The sequence below is a fragment of the Heloderma suspectum genome, chromosome 2 (assembly GCF_057233095.1).
Source record: "Heloderma suspectum isolate Gila_16-S chromosome 2, 16-S_ref, whole genome shotgun sequence".
Taxonomy (NCBI): Eukaryota; Metazoa; Chordata; class Lepidosauria; order Squamata; family Helodermatidae; genus Heloderma; species Heloderma suspectum.
The window spans coordinates 218220979-218240225 of record NC_139459.1 but is presented as its reverse complement, the minus strand read 5'-3'; the positions used below and the strand labels follow the sequence as shown (position 1 = coordinate 218240225).

Genomic DNA, 19247 nt, shown 5'->3' with positions numbered 1-19247 from the left:
TTTAAATGGATGGTGTAAGGGTGCTTCCAGGTGAGGCTTTTATCACCTGCTAGCAACTTGGCTACTCAGCCACCAGTAACTGCTGAAGAAAGGCACTTTGTGAACAGACCTGGTCAAAGAAAGCCTCGCACATCATGCTTCCTTGCCTCGGGGCTGCACACTGGAAAACCAGAGGCCATGTTTTAATATTTCTTCATGCCACTCTGTGCATCCAAAGGTCTCAGTGGACCCTGTATGACTGGAGCATCAACTCTTTCTGGGCTTCAGAGACTTTATCAAGGATCTTCAAGGCTTTGGCAGATTCTCTGGAAAATGGGAGGCAGAGATGGAGAGAGAAAAAAGCAAGGATAACGTAAAACAGAAGGGAGGTTTGTGAACAAGGCTTATAAGAAGAGCCCTGCTGGATCAGACCAAAGGCCTATCCAGTGTTCTCTTCCCCCATGGCCAACCAGCTGCCTGTGGGAAGCCCACAAGTAGGACACGAGTGCAACTGCACCCTCTTATTCATGTTCCCCAGCAACCAGTATTCACTCAGAAGCACACAGCCATCATGGCTAGGATCCATTGACTCCCTTTAAGGAGACATATTTCTGAATCCTTTAATAGGAATATCTTGTCCAGCTGAAATTATCTGCCCCCAGTGGTGGCCCACTCTTTATGCATTGTTTATTTGCTGATCTTGCTTGGGAAACTTGAGGCTGAACTACGAATTCCCAGAGAAGGGTTTCCAGACCCAGGGTAACAGATGGCAATTCCGCCGTATGCACGTTGTACATGCCAACTTTCTGTCAAGTCACTTTCAATCTGCTAGGAGTCAGGTCCCCAAACGTTTTTGGCTGGTGGGCACATTTGGAATTTTGAGGGAGTGTCATGGTACTCTCACAAAATATTGCCCATTCGTGAAGAGGCTGGTGTTCCGAACCAGGCCAGTCCCCAAACATTCATTTTCCATAAGACAAGCTGGTGAGACTAAAAAAAATGTAACTCACCCAAGAACCTAAATACAAGGCAAGGTGGGGCTCTGAGGTCCAAAACACAAAACAGTTTTGAATCCAAATAAAGACAGTGCTGAAGGGCAGCATGCCAGCTCTCGGTTAATATGATTTAATTACAAAAAATCTTAAGCAATAAAATAAAAATCAGGAGGGGTGGGGAGCCTGATAAGTGTCAGGAGAGGTATCTGCAGGTACACAGATGCCCACAGGCACCTTCTTGGAGATCCCAGTTGTAGTGGGTATTGAACTGGTGAGGTGAGGGATGTCAGACAGGGATTCAGCCTGCGTGCCACCACCGAGCTCAGGCCAGAGGAGGGAAGCACAAGGAGACTTGCCATGCCAAAGTTTGCAAGAATAGGTCAAAGCAGTTGGCAATGCTCCCTGATACCGATAAAAGCTTCCTGGTGGTCTGACTAGGACACCGACACCTATCCTTGCTGGTTACAGACAGCCTTTGCCTCACCCTCTGCTTCCAGGTGCTGGGTCCAACACATTCCCTTCAACTCCTTTGATGTTCACTTCTCACTGCTTGCTTCCTTTGTCCCTGGCTGCCTCCCTGGAGATTCTTAGAATCAAAGAGTTGGAAGGGAACTTGGAGGTCATCTAGTCCAACCCCCTGCTCAAGGCAGGATGCAACTACAGCATCCCGGTGGTGTCATTCTTGCTCCATTTCTGCTTTGAAAGAAACCTTCTTCTACAGACAGGGAGATATGCTAAGCCTGGTTTTTCTCTGCCTTAGTTCCATCCCTTAATGTGCAATACCTGGCTAGAATCCCTTCTGTCTGTTCCTTGTTCATAAGGCTCTTTCTCACATGCATGTTGTTCATTCCCAGAGTGGAAAATGCCTTGATCACCTGTGATTTGGGAGTGGGGGCAGGGGGAGAGAGACACACAGAAGATACTGATCAGCAAAAAAAAAGATACAGACAGCATGAAAGGTCCTATTCCACATTGGTCTCTCTGGAGCACCCCGGCACTGACCTGTATGCGAACATCCTCACTGAAGTCCAGTTCCAGCATTTCCAGCATGGCAAAGAACACACTCTTATGGCGAATACCAAGGACACCCTAGCAAGAGACAAAGGGGCAGAGTGTCACTTGGCAATTATGGAAGGCAAATGAGATGCAGAAATGTGCTCAATTGCACATGAGCACACTGTCCCTAATGATGCAGCCTGTGGTGCAGTGGTAAAGTCTGAAGTGCAGGCGCTCATCCTGACAGTCCCCATAGCCACGCCCCCAAGGAGAGTCCAAAATTGCAAGTAGCTGTGTTGATCCATATCAGCAAACAAATTCTAGCAGTTCTCTTCTGTTGGGAGCAGAGCTTTTGTGTACAGCTCATGGGTCTTTGTTGCCTATTCAAGGCCAAAATACTTTACGTTACAACAAGGAACAGTATGTTGTTGCTGGGAAAATTCATCCCCTCCCCCCACTAAGCTACTGTGAGTATTACAGCTAAGCTCAGAGGGAACAGGGATTTTTGAGTGGGGTGGCTGATGATGTCAGCACCCTGCTAATAAAATAGTGTCAGGTCCGAGCCCCTGCAAGCCCTGGCTGCACTACACCCCTGAATTTGGCACGGTGTTCCATCTGACCATTGTTTCATGGAAGGGGCATTATTATTCCTGCTATTAAACAAATTCAGGATAGCTGGATGCAGGTTTCTCAGGATCTCCATGCTAACAGTTTTTCCTCAGCCAATCTACACATACATGGACAGCCCACAAACAGGAAGAACATTGACACGACTTCTTTATCACTGCCAGCCATGTGATCCAAAAGCAAGACCATTAACACCCATGACCAAATACAGAACTACACAAAGTAACAAAATGAAGACTTGACCAAGTTGACCCAAGAGACTAAGATGTTGGCGGGGCAAATCTTAAAGGAATCGTTGAAGTGGGGATGAAACCTAGTATGGAGAAAGGGAAGCAGAATGTCCATGGCTATCTCCCTTGCCCCTATTTCTTTTTAAATCCTACAGGTACTAGTGAAATGTCCTGAGTGGAAAAAGATCGTTAATCTATGAATCCTAAGTATTTCCAATGGTTCCCAAGGGCTCTTGAGCCCAAGCTCCTTTCCTGGAGAAGGCAGATGCTGGTGATTACCTATAAAGCCCTAAATGGCTTGGGATCAGGTCTCCCTAGCAACTATATTAATCACTGAAGGCCTTGTTCTGTTTGCCTTTGCCTTCAGAGGCTGAGATGCCTGGGACGTATGATAAAGTCTTCTCAGTGGTGGAATTATGGAATTCCTTCCCTTTGGGAAGCCTAGTTGTCTGTCTCTCTCTTGACCATCAGGTTAGCAGTGAAGACATTCCTGTTTCACTTGGCATTTGGCTTGTTTTAATTGTGCTCTGACAGTTATGGTTTGTTTTGCTGTCACTCCTGCTTCTTTTAGCCCTCTATTCATTCTCCTTTACTATTGTGGTCTTATTGTGTAGTGTTTTAAATTGTTATAAGCCACCTTATTGAAAGTTGGGGTATAAAAATTGTAAAGAAATAAATAAGGTGTACTCACTACTTGACCTGGGGAAAGCAAAACAGAGTAGGTAGTAAGCCCAAGAAGAGTCACCACTTGGAGTCCTCACACCTGGTATGTGCACAAGAGGCTTGTTTACACCCAGGTCAGGGAGCAGGGAGCCTGCTTGGGGTCTGTGGATTGACACAACAGCTTAATCCCAAAGTGTGCAACTTACTATATAGCAGCCTTCCCCAACTGGGTGTCCTCCAGACATTTTACGACTCCCATCAGCCTCAGCTAGCATGGCCCAAGATAAGGGATGATGGGAGTTGCAGTCCAAAAGATCTGGAGGGCACCAAGTTGGGGAAGGCTGCTATATATCTTTGCATAATGGTTGCATCCAATCAGACCTTCCCACTGATGGAATGGCTTCCACCAACAGAATGGGGAGGAGACTGATTCCCCTCCCCACTGCAGCACCCTCTAAATCTGCTCTGGAGGGTTGGGGGATCCCCCAGAGCAGATACAGGAGGGGTACAGGGACAAAGAGAAGAGGGGAAAGTCCCATTGTACAAGGCGAAGTCCACTCGCATGACGTTGGGTTTTCCCCAATATCTGTAGTGTCCATTTGCAGATTTACAGGCTGACACCCTGAGGCCATCTGAGTAGGCTTACTAATTAGTAAGTGTGACTTACCAACGCAATCACACTCTGCTTTCGGATCTCCTCTTTCTCATCCTTCAGCTGCCTGTGGAGATGAAGGAAGCATTAACTGAAATATCAGAGACAAATGTCCAGAGGGGTAGCCCTGCTAGCCTGTTGCAGCAAAAATGACAAAGAATCTTACGGCACCTTAAAAATTAATGAATGTCTTAAGGCATAAGCTTTCATAGACTGCAGCCCACTTCCCCATGAGATTTATTTATTTATTTATTTACATCAGGAGAGCTGAGTTATTTCCTAACCATTTCAAGAGACTCTTCCTAAAGATGCCCCCCATTCAATTCAACCAAAGGGAAACCTTTCGGTTGCGTATTTCCAAACTTCTCCCACCTGGATGGCAAATGCCAGAGAATAAGGCTGCAAATCTGTGTACACTTATTTGGGAGGAAGACCCACTGAATTTAGTGAGATTTACTTCTGAGTAAACATGCACTGGATTGGGTTTGTAAGGCTATGTTTAGATGATTATTGCTCTGGAACAACAGGAACAATGTTCTGTTCACAGCTTCTATGGCATTAGCCCTGAATCTATGGGCTTTTCTACATCAGGCTGTTAATCTGCTGTATCTACTTTCAGTTTCGTTGCAGAATTGAGATCCGAGCTCTACACGAGGAGCATTTCCTTCCCTGCTTTTCCACTACATAACCTCTAGGTGGCACTGTGGTATAACTGAATAGCAGAAATACACAAGTAGAAACCACCAACAGAAATAATACCCCATTTTCCTTGTTCTAAAAAAACTTGCCCAAAATTCTGTTTACAAGCAGAAGTGAAACTGGAGGGTCACAATGTTATCTAAAGAACCCACAAACAACCGTGAGTAGGGAATGACGAGCGCACAATAAATGCCTCATGTATCAGCAGCTTAGGGAGCAATCCTATGCATGCTTAGACAGGAAAAAAAACCTACAACTCCCAGCATTCCCCAGCCAGCATAGCTGTACAAACACAGCAAAGGAGGGAAGAGCATTATTGCTAGCCAGCAGAGTCCTGTTTGCTCCATTCTAGTTCCAAATTGCCACCTTGTCCCACAGAGCGATAACACAATGACTTAAGTTGCAGAAACCAGTTTCTGGTCAACTCTGTTTCACTCCTAAGAGAAAATTTGTACTTTCCCCCTCTTTTTTTTTGTTGTTGTTGAAAAAGATTGGCTACATATGTGGCAAACTACCCATCCTTTTACATAACTTAGATATAGAGCCACATTTCATGTTTCAATAAGTGTGTTTTTTATACATGTGTTTAATTTTGCCACTTTTATTCTGAAGAAAAAAACTGTTGTGGGGGCTAACTATCCAGACTGTGGGCACACACCACTTTCCTGCTGCTCAGGGCCGGCCCTACCACGAGGCAGAATGAGGCAGTCACCTCAGGCAGTAGATTCTAGGTGCCATAAAAGGGCAGCCAGTTGTTAGTTATTTATGTTGTTATTATTGTATTTCTACTGCCATGGATGGGGAGAGGCGCTTATGGGATGTTCTGCCTCATGTACCAAAATAACTTGGCTTGCTTGGGATACTATGAACCGTGGGTGGGTGAGTCGGGGTGCCATTTGCTGCCCTGCATCAGGCAGCAAAATGTCTTGGCTCGGCCCCGCCCGCACCCCACAATTGCTATTTGCCCCCAGAGTTGCTGTGTGCAGTGGCTGATTTTTCTTCAAAGTAAAAGTGGCCAGTTTAAATATGCTTTTTTTTAAGCGTATGTAGCATAATGTATAGTTTGGACCATAGGTGGATATCTTAACTGAAACCCCTTTAAGGCTTCAATCCTAAACACATTTACAGGGGAGTAAGCCTGGCAGAACACAGTAAGCCTTACCTCTGAGGAACCATGCATAGGACTGCATTATAAAACCAGCACAAAAATGGCTCTGTAAGGGGAAAGTATTACTTGCCATCCAGTAAGCGCACATGGACTGTCACATCTGCTGCAATGGTTCAGATCATGTTTCAGTGAGCTATTTTTCACTTTTCCAGCTTTGTTGTTCAGTCATTCAGTCGTGTCCGACTCTTCGTGACCCCATGGACCATAGCACGCCAGGCCTTCCTGTCCTCTGCTCTCTCCCGGAGCGTGCTCAAGTCCATATTCATTGCATCAGTGATGCTATCTAGCCATCTCATCCTCTGCCGTCCCCTTCTCCTTTTGCCTTCAGTCTTTCCCAGCATCAGGGTCTTTTCCAGGGAGTTTTCTCTTCGCATTAGGTGGCCAAAATATTGGAGCTTCAGCTTCATTATCTGTCCTTCCAATGAGCAGTCAGGGTTGATTTCCTTTAGGATGGACTGATCTGACCTCCTTGCAGTCCAGGGGACTCGTAAGAGTCTTCTCCAGCACCACAGTTGGAAAGCATCGATTCTTCGGCACTCAGCCTTCCTTATAGTCCAGCTCTCACAGCCATACGTTGCTACTGGGAAAACCATAGCTTTGATTATGCGGACCTTTGTCGGCAAGGTGATGTCTCTGCTTCTTACTATGCTGTCTAGGTTTGCCATAGCTTTCCTCCCAAGGAGCAGGCGTCTTTTAATTTCATGGCTACAGTCACTGTCTGCGGTGATCTTGGAGCCCAAGAAAATAAAATCTGTCACTGCTTCCATTTCTTCGCCTCCCATATGCCAGGAAATGATGGAGCCAGATGCCATGATCTTCGTTTTTTTAATGTTGAGTTTCAAACCAGCTTTTGCACTCTCCTCTTTCTCCCTCAACAAGAGGCCCTTTAGATCCTCTTCGCTTTCTGCCATTAGGATGGTATCATCTGCGTATCTGAGGTTGTTGATAATTCTCCTGGCAATCTTAATTCCAACCTGTGATTCATCCAACCCAGCGTTTCTCACGATGTACTCTGCGTATAAGTTAAATAAGCAGGGCGACAATATGCAGCCTTGTCGTACTCCTTTCCCAATTTTGAACCAATTGGTTGTTCCATGTCTGGTTCTTACTGTTGCTTCTTGACCCTCGTACAGGTTTCTCAGGAGACAGGTAAGGTGGTATGGTACCCCCATCTCTTTCAGAATTTGCCACAGTTTGTTGTGATCCACACAATCAAAGGCTTTAGTGTAGTCAATGAAGCAGAAATAGATGTTTTTCTGGAATTCTCTTGCTTTCTCCGTGATCCAGCGGAAGTTGGCGATTTGATCTCTAGTTCCTCTGCCTCTTCGAAACCCAGCTTGTACTTCCGGTAGTTCTCGGTTCACATACTGCTGAAGCCTAGCTTGTAGGATTTTGAGCATCACCTTGCTGGCATGTGAAATGAGCGCAATTGTACGATAGTTTGAACACTCTTTGGCGTTGCCCTTCTTTGGAATTGGAATGTAAACTGACCTTTTCCAGTCTTGTGGCCACTGTTGAGTGTTCCAAATTTGTTGGCATGAGTGCAGCACTTTAACAGCATCATCTTTTAGGATTTTAAATAGCTCAGCTGGAATACTGTCATCTCCGCTAGCTTTGTTGTTACTAATGCTTCCTAAGGCCCACTTGACTTCAGTGTGTTCTCTTGGCAAAACTCTATTAGCCTTTGTCCTGCTTCATTTTGTACAACAAGGCCATGCTTGCCTGTTATCCCGGTGATTTCTTGACTTCCTACTTTAGCATTCCAATCCCCTATGATGAAGAGGACATCTTTTTTTGGTGTTAGTTCTAGAAGGTGTTGTAGGTCTTCATAGAACCGATCAACTTCAGCTTCTTCGGCATCAGTGGTTGGGGCATAGACTTGAATTACTGTGATGTTGAATGGTTTGCCTTGGATTCATACTGAGATCATTCTATCATTTTTAAGATTGTACCCCAGTACTGCTTTTCCCACCCTTTTGTTGACTATGAGTGCTACTCTGTTTCTTCTAAGGGATTCTTGCCCACAGTAGTAGATATAATGGTCACCTGAATTAAATTCGCCCATGCTTGTCCATTTGAGTTCGCTGATTCCCAAGATGTCGATGTTCAATCTTGCCATCTCATGTTTGACCACCTCCAACTTACCTTGATTCATTGACCTTACATTCCAGGTTCCTAAACAATATTGTTCTTTACAGCATCGGATTTTCTTTTCACCACCAGACACATCCACAACTGAGTGTCCTTTCAGCTTTGGCCCAGCCGCTTCACTCTTTCTGGCGCTACTTGGAAATACCCTCTGCTCTTCCCCAGTAGTATATTGGACACCTTCCGACCTGAGGGGCTCATCTTCCGGTGTCATCTCTTTTAGCCTTGTGATACGTTCCATGGGGTTTTCTTGGCAAGGATACTGGAGTGGGTTGCCATTTCCTTCTCCAGTGGACCACATTTTGTCAGAACTCTCTGCCATGACCTGTCCGTCTTGGGTGGCCCTGCACGGCATAGCTTATGGCTTCACTGAATTACGCAAACCCCTTCGCCACAACAAGGCAGTGATCCATGAAGGGGTTTTCCAGCTTGAATTGCTACAAAATATGGACTAGAGTCCACATTCCTAAGGTCACAGAAATCCTGATTTGTCTTAAGCTGTGTACAGATTATTATGTTTCAGGAAGTTTGATAATGTATGGTAGAGCTATCATTTCCTGCAGTACACACATTCAAAAAAAACTTTTTGGGTCCTGCCATGGTCTCTGGCTAAATGAGTTTAGGAAGCTTTTCCAGCTTGAAGTGCTACAAAAGCTTCCTAAACTCATTTAGCCAGAGACCATGGCAGGACCCAAAAAGTTTTTTTTGAATGTGTGTACTGCAGGAAATGATAGTTCTACCATACATTATCAATCTCCCTGAAATATAATAATCTGTACACAGCTTAAGACAAATCAGGATTTCTGTGACCTTAGGAATGTGGACTCTAGTCCACGAAATTACTCTCCAAATAATGGGTGTTGTAAAATATAATTGGTGGGGGGTGAACCTCACAGCATGCCTGCAGTTATCCCACCATGAGTGACGTAGCTCTATGGCCCCCTTGATGCTCATACCCAGTGGCATGGGAGGTACTTCCTGTGGTGTGATCCTATGCAGCTGGGAAGAGTGTGCAATACTGCAGCATCCTGGGAAAGGCTGATCACATGCATCTTTCCCATCCAGTCATCGCTGTCCCACCGTAATATTAATTAGACCAGATACTGAAATACCTGCGTCTCAAACACATCCCATAAACAAATACTGTCCCTTAAACCTTTTCTTGTACATCCTGAAGGAAAGAATGGAGCACAGCAAGTCACTGCATTTCCTTGCCACTTACTTCTCCACGATGTCCCAGACTCGCTTCTTCATCTTCAGTTCTTCGACAGCCAAGACAACAGACTGCCTTACCACCTGGGTGAAGGAAGAGAGAGGCAGGCTTGGAAATTAGATACAAACCATGTGGCACTGTGTGAATAGATCAAAGCAATATGGCAGCCTTCCCCAACCTGGTGCTCTCAAGACGTTTTGGAGGACAGTTCCCAAGATTCTTGACCATTGGCCATGCTGGAAGAGGCTGATGGAAATTTAAGTCCACAACATCTGGGGGGGGGGACAGATTGGGGAAGGCTGCGAATATGGTATTAATAGGGTGGCTATCTGTGTTCGCCAGAGACAGGATGTGTTTCTGCCTCTGGATCATAGCAGGATTATACCTGAGATGAACCTCATGCCTGAATGAAATCAATCTGCAATGAAATCAGAATTAGAAGAACCTGCTGTTTTGTGGAGCTGGATCCAAACATTCTGGCTTGTACTGAAGTCCCACAGAACATTTCACCCAAGGATTATTTCCCTCCTCACTGCGCTTTACAGCTGGCGAGCCCCATTCCATCACGCCTCTGTTACAATTAAATGTGGGGTGCATACCTGCTGAGGTTTTTAGGCTGCTGTCTATTTCCCATTGCCTATAGCACAGCACCTGTCTCTCTGCCCCAAGCTGTCTCTGGGATAGCTGGCCCTCAGTAATGTGAGCATTTGGGTGCTTTAAATGAGCATTCATGGAGGGCCAGCCATTGCAATCTGTCTTGGGGCAGATAGACAGATCGCACAACCTGGTGCCTTCCAAATGTGTTGGACTGAAACTCCCAGCATTCCTGGCCATTGGCCATGCTGCATGGGACTGATGAGAGTTGAAGTCCCAAACACCTGGAGGGCACCGGGTTGGGGAAAGAGGGCTTTAGACTATCTCAGTGAATGGTCCAGAATAAAGAACTTTGCACAATTCTTTGAAAACCCATGTGGCTGTGAATGCCTGCTGAATAAGGCACAATATAACTTTTTTAAGCTATTTGAACTGCCCATCAAGCCATATTGAAACAGAAACAAGTGCAGCCATTGGGCAGCATCAGAATGTGTCCAATTTGACCTGTAGCAGGACCTGAAGCAAGGTGCCCATTTTCCCCAGGCCACAGCTTCTGATTGGCTTAAGGTGGGCATGTGCACAGGACACCCCCACCCCACCCCCATAAAAGCTGTCTGAACTATGCACAACCCTTTGGCAATAGTACCCTGGGAATTCCTGCTACGTCACATTCAAAGCTTGCCCTGCCCAAAGTTGCTACCGGTGTTCCTGGCAAGGCTGCTGTGCCTTTAATAAGTTCCCCCTGAGGCAGAAATCTAGGATGTGATGCTTTCCCCATCATCTCACCAGAAAAAGCTTCACTTAAAGCCCTGCCAAGAAAAAGACTGCCCCACTCCGCAGCCCTGCCTTGCCCATGTTTAGTTTTTGCTCAGCATCTTCCATCCAGGTCAGCTTCCCCTGGACCCTGGACCATAGCATCCACTTGACCTTGAGCGTGGATCAGCCTCAAGCAGATGGACCTGAAGGTCCAGTTCACACTGGAAGCAAGCAACCCACGTGGCTGGTTGCTCAGATTGCCCTTGTGTGGGACTGTCAGTGGCTCGCCATGCGGGAAGCAATTTGTGTGAAAGGCTCAAGCATGTTTCCACCACGCCAACAGAGCCACTCTTTTCAGGGTATGGTTGAAATCAGTCTGATCCATCTGAGGAATGCTTCACCCAACTGGCATGGCACATGGAGCTCCACTCACATGGCTGTGTTACCAGCAACAACCGCCCAGTGGGGCCTCGGACTGACATGGGAGTATATTGTCCTTGCCCTCGCCTGACACACTTCGTCAGCTTTGCAGTGCTGGAACAGAATTTGGCAGAAAGACAGTTACTGAAGGCAGCCCAGCTGCACAAAATCCTTCCTTAGGCAGGGAAAGGGAAGGGAGTGGTGGGCCTTGTAATATTTTGTAGAAAGAGACTACTTAGCACAGCCTTCCCCAAGCTGGCACCCTCCAGAGGTGTTGGACTGCAACTCCCATAATCCCCATAATCCTCCAGTCCAACACCTCTGGAGGGGCCAGCTTGGGGAAGGCTGACTCTGCAAAATGGAATGAAAGAGTGGCTCCCATGTGTTTTCAGCCTCACCAGTAATGGTTCGTTGGATAACTTCTCCAGAAGCATGTTGAACACGTCCTCCTCCATGCCTTCCTGTTGGATTGTGTCAAGCCCGATGGTGGTTAACAGTTTTGCAGCGTCAACACGATGCTGGGTGGAAAGTGGCCTTCCAATTGGTGATACGCTTTTGGTTTCAACACACCCTCCCTTCAGGCTGCTCCCTCATTCAAGCCCACTCTGCCCAGCATTACTGCCTATCCTCCACCATCCACCGCTGTCACATCTGCAGCTGTGTTCCCCACAACACAGGCAAACCTTTTCACATAGGAAATGTGAGCCGGCTGCTCAACGGCAGGGCAGGCACTGCAGACTCTGAGTTAGCTGCCTGGCAGCCATGAAGGCGGTTGCCTTAGAGAAACCTTGTCTAAGCGCAACAAGACAAGAGTGGAGAAAATTACAGCAAAGGCATCTTGCCTACTAGCCCTGCAGGTCACATACACAAAGTCAGATCTGTCATTACTGCTCTAATCAAAACTGCAAATGTTCATTAGCTCTGAGACTCAAGAGTTTCAACATGCTCCAAACCTTAGCTTCAGGAATAGGTTACTCAGATCCAAGGAGAGTTATCTTTGCAATACTATCCTATTTTCAAGAGGTTCTTGTACAAATTATAGGCTTGTACTCTGCACCCCCGTGTGTGCGTGTGCGTGTGTGTGTGTACAAATTTGATCTGATCTGATTTTGGACAATATTTGGTTGTAGCCTAGCCACATAGAGCAGGCCTCCCTGACTAACTGGTGGGAAGGATTGTGGCTGGGACCCCTTTCTTGCCTCCTCAGGTTTTCCTCTTCATGTCACTTCAGTTGGCCACATCTTCTGAAAGATGTGGCCAAGCTGATGCTAGCCATTACAGAAGACCCAGGCTGACTGTCACTGTATGTCATAGTCAGGAAGAGATGCCTGTGTTGCATCCTTGAGTGCAAACCTGTTTCCCTGAGAGGATTCTTTATTGTGCTTAATAAATTCCCTGATAACTGAGAGGCTTTCTACAGAAGGCTTTTATTGTGCCCTCATGATTGTTCACAGTAATTTACAGGTCCTTTCCATGCCATTGTCATCTTCCAAGGCCTCTCCTGCTCTTTGAAAATATTTCCCCGGTTTTTTTTAGATCAAGGAAAGTGTGGTATTATTTAGAAATGGCAGAATGTGACTCTCATGCAATTGTGCAATTGCACTATACCACAGCGCCATTTAGTGGTTGTGTAATGAAACATCTAGAAAGGCAGAGAGAGAGAAAATCCTGGGGAAAAAATGTGTAAAGGACTGAATCTTAATCCCACAAAGAATCCAGAAACAGAAACCTCAGTAAAGGTGCGGGTTAAAAACCTCATGTAGAAAAGCCCTGGAGAGAGAGAGAGAGAGAGAGAGAGAGAGAGAGAGTGTGTGTGAGAGAGAGAGAGAGAGAGATTGGGTCCCCTTTTGCCAGATGCCCTATTGCCAAAGTTAAAAGTTTCCTTAATAAATGTGTACCTCGAAGACATGTACAAGTTTGCACACATGTCGAGAACAGCACATTGCGTAACAGAGGGCACACACATGGAAAAAGTCCAGAGGTACGTAGTTCTTGTAGAACAAGGGTGTAAGACTTCAGGCCTGGGAGCCAAATCTGGCCCTTTAGGGTTCCCCAGATGGCTACACACCCTTCTCCTGGCTCTTTTGCCTCAACCACCAATCATTGGGTGGTTTCCCAGCTTTTGTGTAGTGTCAGCGTTCCCCCTCCTTCTTAAAGGCTGGAATGCCTCTCCTACAGCTTAGTTAATGTCAGTAAGAACTTTAAGCTGAAATATTGTAGGGGGGGGTGTCTCCCCCCTTGCCTTTGCCTCTGCTACTTTGCCTTCGGCCTCACCCCGCCCCTTAAAAAGAAAAAAGAGGGGAGGGAAGGCTAGATTGCTGCCCCATCGCAATGACTCACTATTTCAAGAATGTTTTCTCAGGATCAGCCAAATTCAAGCATGAAACAAATATACAGAGAGAACAGTAGGGGAATCTCTATATGCAGATCCACAGGTAGCCAGAAAACTAGGGGAGAAATACTGCCAAGAATGAGACACTGGCTCGAAAAGCCATAGAACAGGCTGCACAGAATAAAATCTGCTTACCTGGTACACAGGAGAACGCTGAAGCTGATCTAGAATGCGCCGGATAATTACAGCATCCATTATGCCCATTTGCTTTACCAGCATGACTAAAGCCTACAAGAGGAAGATGGTGATGGCAAGAGCACAGGTTCAGTGGGGAGGGGGGAAGAGAGGGACAATTTGGACTGCAACCCAAGAAGAGTAAGTATGCATCCCATGTAAATAAATGGTATTATGAAAGCAGCTTTATACTGAGAGCCTTTCTACATGAGGCTTTTATTGTGCTTCCTTGCTCATGCTATTTTGGGGGTCCTGTACGTGACGTTGTCATTTTCCAGGGCCTCTCCCACTCTTTGCAACCATGTCCCCAGCTTTTTTTTTTTTAAATCAAGGAAAGTGTGATATTATTTATAAAGAATATTCTAAACCACAACCTAGTGGTTGTGTAATGAAACATATAGAAAGGCAGAGAAAGAAAAACCTCGGGGGGGGGGGGGACAAGTAAAGGAGCTGATCTTAATCCTGCAAAGAATCCAGAAGCAAAAGCTTCGGTGAAGGTGCAGGTGCAGGTTAAAAGCCTCATGTGTGTTGCAGATTTCTCCCATCTCATCAGGGCTATTACTAACAAAGGGACTAAAATGTTGTAAAGGGGAACATTGCAGAAGATGAACAACTTTTTACACTTTTTCCAAACTCTCTAAGTAGGAGGAAGCAGCAATAACAGCATCTTCATTCTTCTCTGTCTACAATGCAGGACAGTTCCAGTTCTCTTTTCCTCTCTTCTTGTTCATGGGCAAACCTCTCTGAGGGTCTTCACAGAGATATTTGAAATATGAATATGCAACTCTGATCTCTCTGTTCATTTATACAACATGCCCACCTGATTTTTCTTCTTCCAGTCGTTCTGGGTCAAGCACATAAACATCGTCTCTTGGGCGACTGGACTGGACTTGTCCAAGTACCCCAAGCAAAGAGCTGCATTGAAGGTTATATCATCCAAAGGATCCTGCAAATTCACCAACCGCTGTAGATTTCGGATTAAACTGGACCGGGCACCTATGCAATACCACTAGGAAAAGACAGCAGCTGTGTTAGGTCAAGCAGTGACATGAATGCAGTTTCGATAGGACCAGACAGAGACAAGTTGCCCAGGGCTGGCACAGCATGTACCTATCAGTAGTCCAAGCTCATATATTACCTCAAATGCTGGCATCACTGACCATGCTTGCAGAGAGACCTTCAGAGCAGCCAATGTATCTTCTCTCCGTTTCAGGCTCACCACCTTCAGGTGTCTAATTAGCACTTTCATTACAGAGGTCTCTAGGCAACCTGCTCCAGAGAATCCAGAGGAAGCGATTAAAGGGAGAAGCGAACTCTCAGAAGGTTTGGGGACAATCAGGGGAACACACACAGGCATATTGTTCAGGGACAAACAATTCTGGGGATATCTTATAGATAGAGGCAGTGGAGGCTGGTGGCTCCTATTTCAGTGTGGCTGTGGATCCATTCTGGATTTCAGTCAGAACCATCCAGAACTCTAAAGGAACTATCCAAGGTCCTGAACCCTATCCCCAAAATAGATTCAGAACCTTGGATAGGTGATTTATAGTTCTGGCTGAAACCCAGAATGGATTCATAGCCCCACCAAAACCAGAGCTACCAGCCTTCACTGGACAGAGGGTTTTTAAAATACAGATGTACCTAGCTACAGTCCGCCTGCCTGTCCCCCAAACCCTGCCTTCTACTTCCAGCTGTGTGGAGGATTGCTCATGGTACTCACTGGTGAACAAACAGGCATTCTGGTTGTTTATTGTTACTACTATTGCTTCTTATTTCTTCAGATATTCCAGGGTGGTTCCGGGTTGCAGGGCTGAGCTCAAATTATATCCTGCTTACAGACATGATTTCAAATCTCAAAGTGGTCTAAAAAGATCATCAAGCAATTTACTGCCTTTTCCTACATACATTTACTTGAAAGTAAGCCCCACTTGATTTCAATGGGACTTGCTCCCTACACTGTGCTTAGGATCCCCGCCTTAATCTCACTCTGTACATCAGGAAATCTGCGTGTCAAATTCCATCCTTGTGTGTCTAAAAAACTGGCCCTGGCAACCAAAGTAATTGACAGGAAGGAAAAGATCCCAAAGCACCACTGAGTAGGGTCTATAATAATTGTTTATTCATTGAGCAAATTTCTAAAATGCTCTGCTCTATGCGTTTTGAGATGAAGTCTCTTCTTCAGGAGCAATCAGTCTCTTGGGCTGGATCTACACTTACCACCTTTTTTCACTTCCAATGAGGTTTCACCGCCCGCCTTTCACACTACGCAGTACCCGCCTCGAATTGGAACCGGAATTTCCCACTTCCATGCTCCCGCTTTCAATACCCTAATATCCCGGTATTTCTCCTTAATGTGCTCTGATTTTCTACCTTCGCTACCGTATCCAGTTGTAGTCCCCTCCCCTGCCTGTCCCTATACGGCGGTGTTTGTATTTCCCTCCTGTCCAACCACAGCTCTCGATGGCCCCGTGTCTTCTTCCAGCTACTGAGCACATAGCTTCCTCAGCAGCCCCCATTTCCTCAGCAACAAGCAAAGGGCTGGATGTGTGCGCACTTGTCTGATCTCGGAAGCTAAGCGGGGTTGGCCCCGGTCAGTAGTTGGATGGGCGACTGCCTGGGAATCAGGCTTCCTGCACTGAGCAGGGGGTTATTCTATCCCTTCAAATGAGATTAAATTTTACCCCCTCCTATCTCCCGCTCCAGATGTTTCTTTAAAAATTAAGGCGTTATCCTCGCAGAACCGGGGCTTCTCTGCGATGTTTTTTTTTCTAATTCAGGCATGATCTTCGAAGGTTCGAGGTTGTGAAGCTTCACAGCTTTGAATCTTCGAAGATCATGCCTGAATTAGAAAAAAAAAACATTGTGGAGAATCCCTGATTCTGCGAGGATAACGCCTTAATTTAAAAAAAAACATCCGGAGCGGGGGATAGGAGGGGGTAAAACTTAGTCTCATTTGAAGGGATAGAATAACCCCCTGCTCAGTGCAGGAAGCCTGATTCCCAGGGGGTCACTCATCCAACTACTGACCGGGGCCGACCCCGCTTAGCATCCGAGATCAGACACGCGCACGCAGGAAAACAGCAGGAAAACAGCACAGCGCTTGAGTGTGAACTGAGCTCACGCATTCGATGAAGCACTGCAACAGAGAAAATGGGTGAGTGTGAATAATCACGTTTTAATGCGAGAGCGTTTAACCCGACGGGACACTGAATTCATTGCGATGGCAGACGCAATGTAGATCGGCCCTTGGTCAAGGTTGCTTCTATTTCCGTAGGCAGTAGTCTGTTCCATCGGCTGTCAGACCAGTTCCTACAGAGATAGAGGCAAGCTTGACCACGACGTTGATTGCTCCTGAAGAAGAGACTTTGTCTCGAAATGTGTAGAGCAAAGCACTTTAGAGATCTGCGCAATGTATAAATAATTATTATAGACCCTACTCAGTGGCACTTTGGGACCTTTTCCTTCCTGGTGTTTCCTGAGCACAGTGCCTTCCCTCTCAGTTTTCCAACCAAAGTAACGGAAACATTCAAATCCAAAAAAACTCTGTGCGTTAGGATCTTGTCCAACACAGGGTACAGGAATCCAACATGGTTGGCTTCATCTGACAAGAGTTTATGAGAATCCATCCTTTGCCATTCTGCCATAAGGATGAGATGTGCAATGAGAAGCTACCAGAGCAAACCCCCTCCCTTTGCAAGGGCTTCACGTGCATAGCACGTACAGATAGGTATCAGTACCCAAAGGCGCATTCCTATGTACTTGCTTCCCCATCCAATAGAGATTTTTTTCCCCAGCAGAGCCACACACCAGCCACCCATAATCATATTTTGCAATACTTAATGAATTCACACAGCATAACACAGGGCACAAAATACCTGTGTTGGGCATCTGAACATGGTCCAATTTTAAAACATGCTTCTGCAGAACTTGTATGTTCCTAGGAATACAAGACCAAGCAGAGAAATGCCACCATCGAATCATCTACCATCAGCAAGTACCAGCAGGTCCAATGCCCCCATAGCACCTTGTGTTGGTGGTCTCCATGTCAGTGATCTGAGGAAGAAAGTTACTCACCCAGCAAAGCCAGGGACCGAGCTGCTTCATACTGCAAAGGCAGACTGTTGCATTCCTGAAGCTGAGAGAATAAGAAGCGATAAGAGACTAGCTAGAAGCCACTTACACGCATGAACACCTATCATAGAAAATCTACCATATTCACAGAAGTGGAAGGGTCTCCAAAGACCATTGGGCCCACCCTCAAGGCCAAAGGGCGTGCCTATCTGCCCATCATCCTCATGCAATCCAGAATACTATATACCATAAGCATCGAGCAGGAGCACAAAGAGCAATGTCAGGAGCACCCTGGCAGCCTCTTTCAGTACACTCCAATAGCCAACTCAAGACACAGACGAAAGGATTATTTTCAAAGCTTTAATCCTTTTATAACTTAATGACTCTTTCAGATGCTAATCACCAGCGACTAATGCAAGGAACAGCAGAGTGGCCTAAGCTTCGAATAGGCAGTTGATCCCCATTTGAAAGAGAGTCACTTGAAGACCCAGAACTTATGGGCTAGGGAGAGATCCTCCCTCTTTCCCTTGGGTCCACGGGAGGCGGCTGTTGCTTGCACACCAAACGGGCGTGGAAAGGAGGTGTAGCGCCCGTTTGGTGTGCAAGCAACGGCCGCCTCCCGTGGCGGCCTCCCGTGGCGGCCGCCTCCATCGCTCGTCTCTCTCTGCGTCGAGCATCTAGCAAGCCCCCGTCCTGCACTTTCTCACTGCCAGGATCACTATCTATCTCAGGAATGCCGGCAGGAGGAATCTCTGCCAGCTGCTGTGCCTGTGGGGGATGAGCTGGCTCCTCTCCCACGGATTGCTGGTCCTCCTCAGAATCAGAACTGCTCTGGGGCTCTATGGGCTCAGTTTCCACCCTGACAAGCAAATAGCTATAAATTAATCAATTAAATATCTATAAAGTAATTAATTATATGAATACATGAAATAGCTATACATTAATCAATAGTTATTAAATTAATCAATTAAAGACAAATATGATAACGGCAAGCCAAACTTTCCATACACCCACAGTTTCTAGCCATCTTAACCTGAGAGGAAAACCCTTTCTGGCACCAAATACAGCAATTAGTATAACTCCGGGTGTGATCACAATTTCCACATAATACCTCTGGGCCCTACGTCAGGGCCCAGAGACGTTCTGGGGAAATGAAGACGGCAGCTGACGCCTCCTGGGCTGGTGCTTCCTCTCCAGAATGCTGGGTCCTAACATGTTTTAAAAGGTGGGGTGGGGAGATTAAAAAATAAAAACAAAGGGAAGCTGGAGCCAGCAGTGGTAGGCCTTTGTTCCGGGGGTCCATGGTCCATGGCACTTGCCCCACCATGTTGGATGTTGGTGCTGGGCTTGGTATGTTGGAATTTGAGATACAATGTTCAGTTCAGATCTTCTGCAGGTTTTGTCTGCTGACTTCTGAGGTTTCAGTAAACTACTCAAGCGGGAGTATGTATTATAGACATAGACTCTGAG

At 46.2% G+C, this 19247-nt stretch overlaps 1 protein-coding gene across 1 annotated transcript in view; it reads right to left on the bottom strand.

Annotated features, from left to right (window-relative positions):
• Window positions 1–140: 140 nt before the first annotated feature.
• The window catches only part of HEATR9 (HEAT repeat containing 9), a 36362-nt gene continuing 17255 nt past the window's right edge, over window positions 141–19247 (bottom strand). The window contains exons 7-16 of the mRNA XM_084837997.1: window positions 17781–17841; window positions 14845–14975; window positions 14527–14715; window positions 13668–13760; window positions 11539–11658; window positions 9380–9453; window positions 4158–4209; window positions 1977–2063; window positions 1758–1849; window positions 141–305 (exon numbers count right to left, since the gene is read on the bottom strand). Coding sequence (XP_084694123.1) covers window positions 221–305; window positions 1758–1849; window positions 1977–2063; window positions 4158–4209; window positions 9380–9453; window positions 11539–11658; window positions 13668–13760; window positions 14527–14715; window positions 14845–14975; window positions 17781–17841 — 984 coding nt within the window. The 3' untranslated portion in view covers window positions 141–220. The remainder of the gene's footprint in view (window positions 306–1757; window positions 1850–1976; window positions 2064–4157; window positions 4210–9379; window positions 9454–11538; window positions 11659–13667; window positions 13761–14526; window positions 14716–14844; window positions 14976–17780; window positions 17842–19247) is intronic.